Below are 13,617 nucleotides of genomic sequence, written 5' to 3'. Positions count from 1 at the left end.
CATCCTTCCTATAATGAGGCGACCAGAACGCAGACAAAGTGAGACAGACGTCGGAATTGAACGCGGGCTCCTAGTGCTGAGAGGCAGCAGTGTTAACCACTGTGCCACCGTGCCGACCTATGAGTTTTTTGTCGCACAATCATGTATATCTAAAGTAACCATTAACTTTCACCGAACACACATGCACGGTTACATTCACAAATCAAAAGCATAATCACAAGATGCAGGAGAAAGTCATTCAACCCCTTACAGTCTGCTGGGCCATTTAACTAAATCATGGTTCATCTGACAGTAACCTCAAATCTGCATCATGTATACCTCCAATGACCTTTCACCCCCTTACTGACCAAGAATCTATCCACGTCTACCTTCAGAATTTCGAAGATTTGTCTACCACCATTTTTTCAGGAAGAGAGTTCCAAAGTCTCCCCAAAGTATCAGTGAAAAAAAGTTGCCTAATCTCCGTCGGAAATGCGTACCGGTGTTTTTAGAAATATGCATTAATAGACATTAAATATGAATAGGTTCTCCCACAAGAGGAAATATCCTCTCCACATCCACTCTGTCTAGATCCCTCAGGATCTTGTATGTTTCAATCAAGTCGCGACTTACTCTTATAAAATCTAGCGGATACAAGCCTAGTCTATCCAAACTTTACTCATAAGACAATTTACACATTCTGGTGAACATAAGCCATAGTGTTTCCAAAGTTTTTACATCCTTCCTTAAATATGGTGATTAATACTGTACACAGTACCACAACTGCAGTCTTACCTTGTACAAACTAAGAATAGTCTCCTACTTTTGGGTAAATTTCCCCTCGCAATAAATGAAACATTATATATGATTTCTCAATTACTTGCTGTACTCGAATATTCACATTTCTGTTCATGCACAAGGCACCCGGATCCTTCTACACCACTTGGCACTTCAAGGTCTCACTCTTTCGTATAATTCGCTTGTTTTTGTTCAATTCTTCCTGCTAAAATGGACAATTTTCACATTTCCACATATTATTCCACAGTTTGCGATATCGTTATAGAAGCCACAAAGAGCAGAGGTCCCAGAGCTGATCCCTGCGGGACACCACTTTCACCGACCTGCAGGCAGAATACTTTCCATCCACTACCACTCGCTTTCTTCTTTCGGCCAGCCAATTCTGTATCCAGGCAACGAAATTTCCCTGTATCCCATGCCTCCTAACTTTCTGAATGAGAGCCAGCATGGTGACACAGTGGTCCCAGGTTTGATCCCGGCTCTGGGTCACTGCCTGTGTTCAGTTTGCACCTTATCCCCATGTTTGTGTGGGTTTCGCCCCCACAACCCAAAGATGTGCAGGGTAGGCGGATTGGTCACGTTACATTGCCCCTTAATTGGAAAAAATTAATTGGGTACACATAAGTTTATGGAAAAAAAGAAAAACGTTCTGATGGAGCCTACCATGGGGACCTTGTCAAATGTCTTAATGAAAGCCATATACATCACATCCACTTGCCGACCTTTATCAATGTGTCTCGTCAAATCCTCAAAGAATTCCACGAGGCTTGCTGACTATCTTTAATCAAACCATGTTTTTCTAAATCATCATAAATCCTATCTCTCAGAATCCTTTCCAGTAATTTGCTCACCAGAGGCGTAAGACTGACTGGTCTGTAATTCTCAGAGATTTCCCTATTCCTTTTCTTGAACAGGGGAACAACATTCGCCTCCCTCCAATCATTCGGTACTACTCCAGTGGAGAGTGAGGACGCAAAGATAATCGCCAATGGCGCAGCAATCTCCTCTATTGCTTTCCGTAGTAACCTTGGGTATATTAGGTCAGGCCCAGGGTCTTATCTAACCTGATGCTTTTCAAAATTTCCAGCACATCCTCCTTCTTAATATTAACATGTTCGAGCCTGTTAACCTGGTTCACGCTGTTCCCACGAGCAACAAGGTCCCTCTCTCTAGTGAATACCGGAGCAAAATATTCATTTAGGGCCTCCCCTACCTCTTCATACTCTAGGCACAAGTTCCCTCCGCTATCCCTGATTGGCCCTATACTCACTCTGATCATTCTCTTATTTCTCACAGGAGTGTAGAACGCCTTGGGGTTCCCCTCATCCTTCCCACCAGGTCTTTTTCATGCCCCCTTCTGGCTCTCCTATGCTCATTTTTGAATTCCTCCCTGGCTACTTTGTAAACCTCTAGAGCCGTGCTGGATCCTTGCTTCCTCAACCTAACATAAGCTTCCTTCTTCCTCTTGACTGGAAGCTCATCTTCTCTTGTCATCCAAGGTTCCTTCACCTTGTCATTCCTTCCTTGCCTCAGTGGGACAAAACTATCCAGCACTCGCAACAAGTGTTCCTTAAACAACTCCCACATTACTATTGTGCATTTCCCTCAAGACATCTGTTCCCAATTTATGCTCCTCAGATCCTGACTAATAGCAGTATAATTTCCCCTCCCCAAATTAAATACTTTCCCATACTGTCTGTTCCTATCCCTCCATGACTATGGTAAAGATCAAGGAGATGTCGTCACTGTCACAAAAATGCTCTCCTACTGAGACATTTGACACCTGGCCTGGTTTGTTGCCAAGCACCAAATCCAATATGGTCTCCCCCCTAATTGGCCTATCTACATATTGAGTCAGGAATCCTTCCTGGAAACACCTGACAAAACCTGCTCCATCCAAACCATTTGCACTAAGAAGGTTCCAGTCAATATGAGGGAAATTGAAGTCACCCATGACAACAACTCTGTTACGTTTGCACCTTTCCAAGATCTGCGGTCAAATCTGTTCCTCTATCTCTTTGCTGCTCTTGGGGGGGTCTATACAAAACTGCCAATAAAGTGATTGCTCCTTTCTTTTCAGAAGACTTCCACCCATACTGACTCAGTGGACAAACCCTCCTCGATTACCTCTTTTTCTGCAGCTATGATGCACTCCCTAATTAACAGTGCCACTGCCCCCTCCTCTTTTACTGCCCCCCATTCTTAAAGCATTTAACCCCCGGAACATCTAACAACCATTTATGTCCCTGTGAAATCCATGTCTCCGAAATGCCACAGCATCGCAGTTCCGAGTACTGATCCATGTTCTAAGTTCATCTCCCTTATTGCTGACACTCCTTGCATTGAAACAAACATACTTTAAACCATCCCACTGAGTGATGCTTTGCCCTACCAACTGTTTATTCCTCCTTACAGACTCGCTGCATACTATTCCTGCCCGTTCAACAGCTACCCTATCCTCTAACTCGCAGCTCTGGTTCCCATTCCCTTGCTAAACTAGTTTAAACCCTCCCGAAGTGCTTTAGCAAACCTCCCGCCCAGGATATTGGTGCCCCTCCACTTTAGGTGCAACCCTTCCTTCATGTACAGGTCCCACCTTCTCCAGATGGTCGCCCAATGATCGACATATCTGAAGCCCTCCCTCCTGCACCAACCCTGTAGACACGTGTTCGGCTGCACTTCCTTGCATCACTAGCACCTGGAACCTGCAGCAATCCTGAGATCACAACTTTGTTCGTTCTGCTCTTTAGCTTCCAACAAACTCTCTAAAATCACTTTTTAGATCCTCTGGCAGCATGGGTTGGTACCTGGGACTTCGATGTTGTGGCCATTTCGGAGACATGGATAGAGCAGGGACAGGAATGGATGTTGCAGGTTCCGGGGTTTAGGTGTTTTAGTAAGCTCAGAGAAGGAGGCAAAAGAGGGGGAGGTGTGGCGCTGCTAGTCAAGAGCAGTATTACAGTGGCGGAGAGGATGCTAGATGGGGACTCTTCTTCCGAGGTAGTATGGGCTGAAGTTAGAAACAGGAAAGGAGAGGTCACCCTGTTGGGAGTTTTTTATAGGCCTCCTAATAGTTCTAGGGATGTAGAGGAAAGGATGGCGAAGATGATTCTGGATAAGAGCGAAAGTAACAGGGTAGTTATTATGGGAGACTTTAACTTTCCAAATATTGACTGGAAAAGATATAGTTCGAGTACAATAGATGGGTCGTTTTTTGTACAGTGTGTGCAGGAGGGTTTCCTGAAACAATATGTTGACAGGCCAACAAGAGGCGAGGCCACGTTGGATTTGGTTTTGGGTAATGAACCAGGCCAGGTGTTGGATTTGGAGGTAGGAGAGCACTTTGGGGACAGTGACCACAATTCGGTGACGTTTACGTTAATGATGGAAAGGGATAAGTATACACCGCAGGGCAAGAGTTATAGCTGGGGGAAGGGCAATTATGATGCCATTAGACGTGACTTGGGGGGGATAAGGTGGAGAAGTAGGCTGCAAGTGTTGGGCACACTGGATAAGTGGGGCTTGTTCAAGGATCAGCTACTGCGTGTTCTTGATAAGTATGTACCGGTCAGGCAGGGAGGAAGGCGTCGATCGAGGGAACCGTGGTTTACCAAGGAAGTGGAATCTCTTGTTAAGAGGAAGAAGGAGGCCTATGTGAAGATGAGGTGTGAAGTTTCAGTTGGGGCGATGGATAGTTACAAGGTAGCGAGGAAGGATCTAAAGAGAGAGCTAAGACGAGCAAGGAGGGGACATGAGAAGTATTTGGCAGGAAGGGTCAAGGAAAACCCAAAAGCTTTCTATAGGTATGTCAGGAATAAGCGAATGACTAGGGAAAGAGTAGGACCAGTCAAGGACAGGGATGGGAAATTGTGTGTGGAGTCTGAAGAGATAGGCGAGAAACTAAATGAATATTTTTCGTCAGTATTCACTCAGGAAAAAGATAATGTTGTGGAGGAGAATGCTGAGCCGCAGGCTAATAGAATAGATGGCATTGAGGTGCGTAGGGAAGAGGTGTTGGCAATTCTGGACAATTCTGAAAATAGATAAGTCCCCGGGACCTGATGGGATTTATCCTAGGATTCTCTGGGAGGCCAGGGAAGAGATTGCTGGACCTTTGGCTTTGATTTTTATGTCATCGTTGGCTACAGGAATAGTGCCAGAGGACTGGAGGACAGCAAATGTGGTCCCTTTGTTCAAAAAAGGGAGCAGAGACAACCCCGGCAACTATAGACCGGTGAGCCTCACGTCTGTAGTGGGTAAAGTCTTGGAGGGGATTATAAGAGACAAGATTTATAATCATCTAGATAGGAATAATATGATCAGGGATAGTCAGCATGGCTTTGTGAAGGGTAGGTCATGCCTCACAAACCTTATTGAGTTCTTTGAGAAGGTGACTGAACAGGCAGATGAGGGTAGAGCAGTTGATGTGGTGTATATGGATTTCAGCAAAGCGTTTGATAAGGTTCCCCACGGTAGGCTATTGCAGAAAATACGGAGGCTGGGGATTGAGGGTGATTTAGAGATGTGGATCAGAAATTGGCTAGCTGAAAGAAGACAGAGGGTGGTGGTTGATGGGAAATGTTCAGAATGGAGTACAGTCACAAGTGGAGTACCACAAGGATCTGTTCTGGGGCCGTTGCTGTTTGTCATTTTTATCAATGACCTAGAGGAAGGCGCAGAAGGGTGGGTGAGTAAATTTGCAGACGATACTAAAGTCGGTGGTGTTGTCGATAGTGTGGAAGGATGTAGCAGGTTACAGAGGGATATAGATAAGCTGCAGAGCTGGGCTGAGAGGTGGCAAATGGAGTTTAATGTAGAGAAGTGTGAGGTGATTCACTTTGGAAGGAATAACAGGAATGCGGAATATTTGGCTAATGGTAAAGTTCTTGAAAGTGTGGATGAGCAGAGGGATCTAGGTGTCCATGTACATAGATCCCTGAAAGTTGCCACCCAGGTTGATAGGGTTGTGAAGAAGGCCTATGGAGTGTTGGCCTTTATTGGTAGAGGGATTGAGTTCCGGAGTCGGGAGGTCATGTTGCAGCTGTACAGAACTCTGGTTTGGCCGCATTTGGAGTATTGCGTACAGTTCTGGTCACCACATTATAGGAAGGACGTGGAGGCTTTGGAGCGGGTGCAGAGGAGATTTACCAGGATGTTGCCTGGTATGGAGGGAAAATCTTATGAGGAAAGGCTGATGGACTTGAGGTTGTTTTCGTTGGAGAGAAGAAGGTTAAGAGGAGACTTAATAGAGGCATACAAAATGATCAGGGGGTTGGATAGGGTGGACAGTGAGAGCCTTCTCCCACGGATGGATATGGCTGGCACGAGGGGACATAACTTTAAACTGAGGGGTAATAGATATAGGACAGACGTCAGAGGTAGGTTCTTTACGCAAAGAGTAGTGAGGCCGTGGAATGCCCTACCTGCTACAGTAGTGAACTCGCCAACATTGAGGGCATTTAAAAGTTTATTGGATAAACATATGGATGATAATGGCATAGTGTAGGTTAGATGGCTTTTGTTTCGGTGCAACATCGTGGGCCGAAGGGCCTGTACTGCGCTGTATTGTTCTATGTTCTATGTTCTTTCCTTTTCTTAGCTATTTCGTTGCTGCCAATGTGCACCAGGACTTCTGGTTGCTCCCCCTCCCCTTTAACAATCCTGTGGACTCAATCCGAGACATCCCTCACCCGGGAGGCAACATTCCTTCAGGGAGTCTCGTTCGCGACCACAGCATCTCCTATCCGTTCCCCTAACCATCGAGTCTCCTACAACTATCACTTTTCTATTCTCCCCCCTTCCCTTCTGAGTCACAGAGCCAGGCTCACTGCCAGAGACCTGGCCGCTATTTATATCGTATTATTGCCGCCTTATGTCCTCTTCATAACTTCCAATCCATACAAGGTCGCGCCATTAGCAAAGCTGGCAACTATTCTTTCAATATATTCTTCCAAGTCATTGATATCAATTGTAAACAGTTGAGGTTCCAGCACTACTTGTGTGTCGTTAACAAGGCGTTGCTCTTTACGATGCACTGCTTCTTCAAAGTTTGCCTGGCAACAGCATCTTGCTGGATGACTCATCCTTTTACAATGCATTAAGTTGTCTGCACGTATTCTACGATCACATATATGCCAATGAATCTCACCAGAAAAATGTATATATTGCCGACACTAATCAAAACACAGCTATTTATGTGTTTTGTTATATTTTAGTCGCAAACAACTCTCTAGCACTGAATATTATATTTCTGATTGGAAAGGCCCATTGTTTGAGGTTTGAGTTATTGCTGTGGCTATAAAAATGTTCGAACAATTTTTGGCTCAGGATATACAATCGCTAATTGTTTATTCAGGCCTGAGATGCTCAGTATGGAGCCATGCACTTAATTGGCTCTTTAAATTTCAATAGGTTCTATTCGAAATCTGTATTGAAAATCCACGAGGAAGGGCAGAGGTGACGAAGATGGGCTTGTTTTGCAGTTAAAATTAGATTACAAGATAATTTCAAGCAGTCGGCATTAAAGTATCAGACCATCAACACAACAGCGCACTTTGCCGTCATAGCTTACAACACACAAGAGAAATTGCTTGCAAACGGCCACGCTTTGCTATGATTACACAATAGATGAATGCTGAAGTGAAATTTCTGCTCGATTTCAGTTAGAAAATGAATCGTAGAGGGGAGAAAATGTTTCACAATTTTCACGTTGTGTGTGGTCAGTGCTGCAGTAGCTATTGAGAACGGTGACGGACGTATTATGATGTGCTACAAATTAAGTATGAATAAAGCGTTATATTGGACTAGATGTTGTCTTTCGTATGGAAAACAATAATTCCAATCGGAAAGTGAATCCTTCATCTGTAAAACATAATTTCCGGCATTCGGTTGGTGGTTTGAGATTTACCACGCCACTAAAATAGTACGAGAACTGGAATAGAAAACTCTTTTTTTCCTGTTTAATTATATCGCAATACACGAAGCAAACGCAGTAATGTAACGCTGTCCATGTTGTATGAGTGGGAAGACCAATAATGAAACATACTTGCGGAATGTTGAAAGAGTAGAGCTCCATGGACAGCAGGTTCTTGATTACGGCATTTAACTGTGCTTCGGCGGAAATAGATGGCCGATTTTCATGAATGGTGAGCGATATTTGCCTCAATTTCATTTATACCACCAGATTTTTCATTTCAGTGTGGCTTGAGCTATGGGCATGACTGGGTTATGTACAAACATTTTCAGCGTAAGCAAATTTCCAATAAACATATTACTGATTTTCCAAGTTCACCATCTGACGTTAGGAGAGTGCGAACAATTGAAGAGGTGCTTTCATTTTTGAAAAAAAAAGGAAAGGTATCATGGGCATTTTGAAGGGTCGCTGGCAGTAGGTGTAAAATCCTACGATCAATTACCAAAGCTGCAAATATTTGACTGACGTAGGCAGACAATTTCAGTGATGAAATCACCTGGTTGAATCGATTGACTGTAAGAACATACATGTAAGAATGAGCAGAAATAAGATATTTGAAGACTCGTGCAAGACAAAACAAAAAAGATTACATAGCCATGCACAACTAATTAAGGTCGCAAGCGCCATAAAAACAAAAAAGAAAATGGGGGGGGCGGGGGGGGGTGATTGTCAGTAAAGAATCTCAAAAGGTGACAAAGTACGCATGCTAGAAAAAAAACAGGTAAGTGTTGCCAACGTCGACAACAACGAACGTGTGCAAATGTACTAGAGGGTGCTGGATGTTAAGGACTAACTTGGGTTTTAAATATAACTGACAATTATGGAATTGTAAATGAAAATAAGGCATTTCTCAACTGGAAACTGGAGAGCTTGGCAAATACGATGTTTCTTCAATAGTTAAGGACGTATGAAACTACAAAATGAGAAAACAAATGATCTAACGTCTGTTGCAGCGAACTATCGATTAGGGTGAGTCTGGGACAGATGGTGAGTGAATTTACCCGAAGGACACACCCACTGGTCCACATTATCATAATTCTATATGTCAGAAATGCGCCAATCATGAAATTCTTGGTAGGACTGACACTCACAAAGTCATTGTGGAATGAAGTCTAGCCTTCTTTCTGCGATCTAACATTGCATTATGTGGTTCTACTCCGTTATAAATGAGATAGATGCAAAACAGGTCTAGCAGCTGAAAACTACAGCAACTTGATTATTATGTTGCTCTACTCTGTAACAGCATGGCCTGGTATTATTTCTCTCTTATAACTGAAAACCATGCGACCCCTCTCGTTCAGTGCGAAGTACAAAAGACATTCCAGGGGCTGCATCAGACACACCTAAAAGTGAATTGCCAAGTAGGGAAAGTTATAGCACTCATCGTGACGCCTTTCAAACAGCGGAAGCAATATGTCGAATACATAACTAAGTCATAATTATATTGAAAATCAGTTAGAAATCGCACTTAGGCCGAAGGGCTCAAAGGATATTGCGGGAAAGCGGGATTCAACTGCTGAGTTGGATGATCAGCCATGATCATAATTAATGGCGGAACTGGTTCGAAGGGTCGACTGGCCTCGTCCTGCTCCTGTTCCTATGTTTCTATGTTTCTATTCCACAAACAACGGGATAGATCCAATTTGTACAGCCTTGCCACATCCAAATATGAATGATGATGGACAATTAGTCCACGATAGGACTTACCCATCCACAATGATGGCCACTCCCAGCATGTCAGTACAAAATACAAGGCCACAGTGCTTGGAACAGTTTTTGAAAAGAGCGGAGTGGATGGTCTATCCTGCCTTGCCCCTGAAGTCGATATAATGATAAATGTAAGTCTTCAACCAATACGATTCATTCCCCTGTGAGATTATGTTCAGGGAGTTACAGATTACCCAAAACGAGTATCAAGCCCATAAGTGATTTTCGTGGGTAGCTTATGAAATAATTTGTTAAGAAGCAGAACAATAAAATGACGAAACGGGCAGGATAAGCAGGCGGCTCAAAACAACTGGCAACGATTTACTCGGCCAGGAGTGCGTTAATCTTTCTATCTTGAAATTACGGAGTTCTGCTTTCTAGCAAATTTTGAGAAAGCTCTTCTCTGGCCCTTGGCCATCTGAAGAAGGCTGGACAGCTCCCTCTCGTGTACTTGTTTACAGGAATATACGAATTCAGAGCCGAAATAAACCCCTCAAGGCTGCTTCGCCGATAAAGAAGATCAAGGCGAATTTGATTATGCGCTCAATTGCACATTCCCCTTAGCTCTTCATTGTTAATCAATCATCTATCTACCACTGCCTTAAACATGTCCAATGAACCTGCATACACCTCTCTCTGGGGAAGTTCACCACACTCAAGGCAGAACAAACCTTCTCATCTCTGTCTTAAATGGAGGACTACTTATTTTGAATGTGTGCTGTCGAGTTCTATTTGCTCTTACATTTTGTCAAGCCCGTTCAGGATGTTATATGTTTCAATATGTTTCATTTACTGGTACACACAATCCCCCTGCTTCTCAAAGTTCTATAACCCCTGTCAATTTAGATGACATCCTTTTTTTTAATTCTTCGTATGAATGTTGTCAATTCCCCATCTTCCCAAATTCTACTCCACTTTCCAAATTTTGTCCACTTACTTCATCTATTTATATTTCTCAGAGGATTCAAAACATCTCTTCGTAATTTATTTTCTTACCTATATTTGCATCATCTGCAAGATTAGCAACCATACATTGTGTCACTTCATCGAAGTCATTGATATAGATTATAAACCATTGAGATACCAACATTGACCACTGTGACGCTCCACTTATCACATCATGCCGACCAGACAATGTCACTTTTATGCCCACTCTCTGCTTTCTATTAGTTAAACTATCCCCGATCGAAATTAACATAATACCCCTTACACCATGAACTTTTACCTTTTGCAGTAACCTTTGATGTGGCAACTTGTCAAATGTACAACAAATCAAAGGGTTCCCATTCATCCATGAGGCTTGTTGCTTCCTCAAATTAGTAAACACGAATAAATTCGGCAAATATCATAGATTATCAGAGATTATCATAGAATTTACAGTGCAGAAGGAGGCCGTTCGGCCCATCGAGTCTGCACCAGCTCTTGGAAAGAGCACCCTACCCAAGGTCAACACCTCCACCCTATTCCAGTAACCCCACCCAACACTAAGGGCAATTTTGGACACTAAGGGCAATTTATCATGGCCAATCCACCTAACCTGCACATCTTTGGACTGTGGGAGGAAACCGGAGCACCTGGAGGAAACCCACGCACACACCGGGAGAATGTGCAGACTCCGCACAGACAGTGACCCAAGCCGGAATCGAACCTGGGACCCTGGAGCTGTGAAGCAATTGTGCTATCCACAGTGCTACCTATGATTTACCTTCCACAGAAGAAGGTTGAAACTGCCTGTGTGCATAGAAGAAACAAATAGATAGTTATACTGAGAGTTGGTTGAGCAATGATGGGATGAATTATGACTGGAAAATGCCTCTCTGTGAGGAATAGTTGAGATTAATTTTCTCTGTTGTACGTTGTAGTGATCCTGCGATATGCTATGCTCTAGAATTGAATTATCAGGAAGACTTTTGTAAGCACATTCAAATGAACAGTTCATATGGTCATTAGATGCATATTTCAATGGGTAGTATTTGGAAGCATAAGAGAAAAAGTAGTGGAGTGGGTCTAATTGTACAATAATTTCAAAGACCTAGCTGAGGCATGATGTGCTTAATGGGGCCCTACCGTCGGAAGTATTCTAAATTCTACAATGCTCATAATGCTCCACAGGTGTATTTTCTAACATTCCTTTGCCACATTCCTAAGCTGAGCCTGTAATGTAACTTAGACTGGTACAAAAGGTGAAGTCACAGGGGATCAGGGGTGAGCTGACAAGATGGATACAGAACTGACGAGATCATAGCAGGCAGAGAGTAGCAATGGAAGGGTGCTTTTCTAATTGGAGGGCTGTGACTAGTGGTGATCCGCAGGGATCAGTGCTGGGACCATGGCTGTTCGTAGTATATATAAATGATTTGGAGGAAAATGTAACTGGTCTGATTAGTAAGTTTGCAGGCAACACAAAGGCTGGTAGAATTGCGGATAGCGATGAGGACTGCCAGAGGATACAGCAGGATTTAGATCGTTTGGAGACTTGGGCGGAGAGATGGCAGATGGAGTTTAATCCGGACACATGTGAGGTAATGCATTTTGGAAGGTCTAATGCAGGTAGGGAATATACAGTGAATGGTAGAACCCTCAAGAGTATTGAAAGTCAGAGAGATCTAGGTGTACAGGTTCACAGGTCACTGAAAGGGGCAACACAGGTGGAGAAAGTGGTCAAGAAGGCATACGGCATGCTTGCCTTCATTGGCTGGAGCCTTGAGTATAAGAATTGGCAAGTCAAGTTGCAGCTGTTTACAACTTTAGTTAGGCCACACTTGGAGTATAGTGTTAAATTCTGGTCGCCTCACTACCAAAAGGATGTGGAGGCTTTAGAGAGGGCGCATGAAGAGATTTACCAGGATTTGCATTAGCTATGAGGAGCGGTTGAATAAATTTGGTTTATTCTCACTGGAACGGCGGAGGTTGAGGGGCAACCTGAAAGAGGTCTACAAAATTATGAGGGACATAGACAGAGGCTTTTTTCCCAGGGTTGAGGGGGCAATTACTAGGGGGCATAGGTTTAAGGTGCGAGTGGCAAAGTTTAGAGGAGATGCCCAAGGCAGGTTTTTTACACAGAGGGTATTGGGTGCCTGGAACTCACTGACGGATGAGGTGGTGGAAACAGCGACGATAGTGACATTTAAGGGCCATCTTGACAAATACATGAATAAAGAAGGTGGGTGAACTTGCGGCATGGGTTGGTAACTGGGACTTCGATGTTGTGGCTATTTCGGAGACATGGATAGAGCAGGGACAGGAATGGTTGTTGCAGGTGCCGGGGTTTAGGTATTTCAGTAAGCTCATGGAAGGTGGTAAAAGAGGGGGAGGGGTGGCATTGTTAGTCAAGGACAGTATTACGGTGGCAGAAAGGACGTTTGATGAAGACTCGTCTACTGAGGTAGTATGGGCAGAGGTTAGAAACAGGAAAGGAGGGGTCCCCCTGTTAGGAGTTTTCTATAGGCCTCCAAAAAGTTCCAGAGATGTAGAGGAAAGGATTGCAAAGATGATTCTGGATAGGAGCGAAAGTCACTGGGTAGTTGTTATGGGGGACTTTAACTTTTCAAATATTGACTGGAAACGCGACAGCTCGAGTACTTTAGAAGGGTCTGTTTTTGTCCAATGTGTGCAGGAGGGTTTCCTGACACAGTATGTAGATAGGCCAACGAGAGGCGAGGCCATATTGGATTTGGTACTGGGTAATGAACCAGGACAGGTGTTAGATTTGGAGCTCGGTGTGCACTTTGGTGATAGTGACCACAATTCGATTAAGTTTAATTTAGCGATGGAAAGGGATAGGTATATACCGCAGGGCAAGAGTTATATCTGGGGGAAAGGCAATTACGATGCGATGAGTCACGACTTAGGATGCATCGGATGGGGAGGGAAACTGCAGGGGATAGGCACAAATGAAATGTTGAGATTGTTCAAGGAACAACTGCTGCGTGTCCTTGATAAGTATATACCTGTCAGGCAGGGAGGAAGTGGTCGAGTGAGGGAACCGTGGTTTACTAAAGTAGTTGAATCACTTGTCAAGAGGAAGAAGGAGGCTTATGAAAAGATGAGACGTGAATGTTCAGTTAGGGCGCTCGAGAGTTACATGTTAGCTAGGAAGGACCTAAAGAGAGAGCTAAGAAGAGCCAGGAGAGGACATGAGAAGTCTTTGGCAGGTAGGA

The 13,617-nt window shown here is 43.8% G+C and overlaps 1 protein-coding gene across 1 annotated transcript in view; it reads right to left on the bottom strand.

Moving 5' to 3' along the window:
- Positions 1 to 13,617, bottom strand: part of LOC140430243 (uncharacterized) — a 53,706-nt gene that overhangs the window by 4,013 nt on the left and 36,076 nt on the right. Inside the window, exons 3-4 of the mRNA XM_072517671.1 lie at positions 11,163 to 11,188; positions 8,193 to 8,263 (exon numbers count right to left, since the gene is read on the bottom strand). Of these exons, the coding sequence (XP_072373772.1) occupies positions 8,193 to 8,263; positions 11,163 to 11,188 (97 nt within the window). The remainder of the gene's footprint in view (positions 1 to 8,192; positions 8,264 to 11,162; positions 11,189 to 13,617) is intronic.

This window comes from Scyliorhinus torazame, chromosome 10 (genome assembly GCF_047496885.1).
Source record: "Scyliorhinus torazame isolate Kashiwa2021f chromosome 10, sScyTor2.1, whole genome shotgun sequence".
Lineage (NCBI taxonomy): Eukaryota > Metazoa > Chordata > Chondrichthyes > Carcharhiniformes > Scyliorhinidae > Scyliorhinus > Scyliorhinus torazame.
The sequence above is the reverse complement of the archived record's forward strand: the minus strand, read 5'-3'. Positions and strand labels throughout refer to the sequence as shown.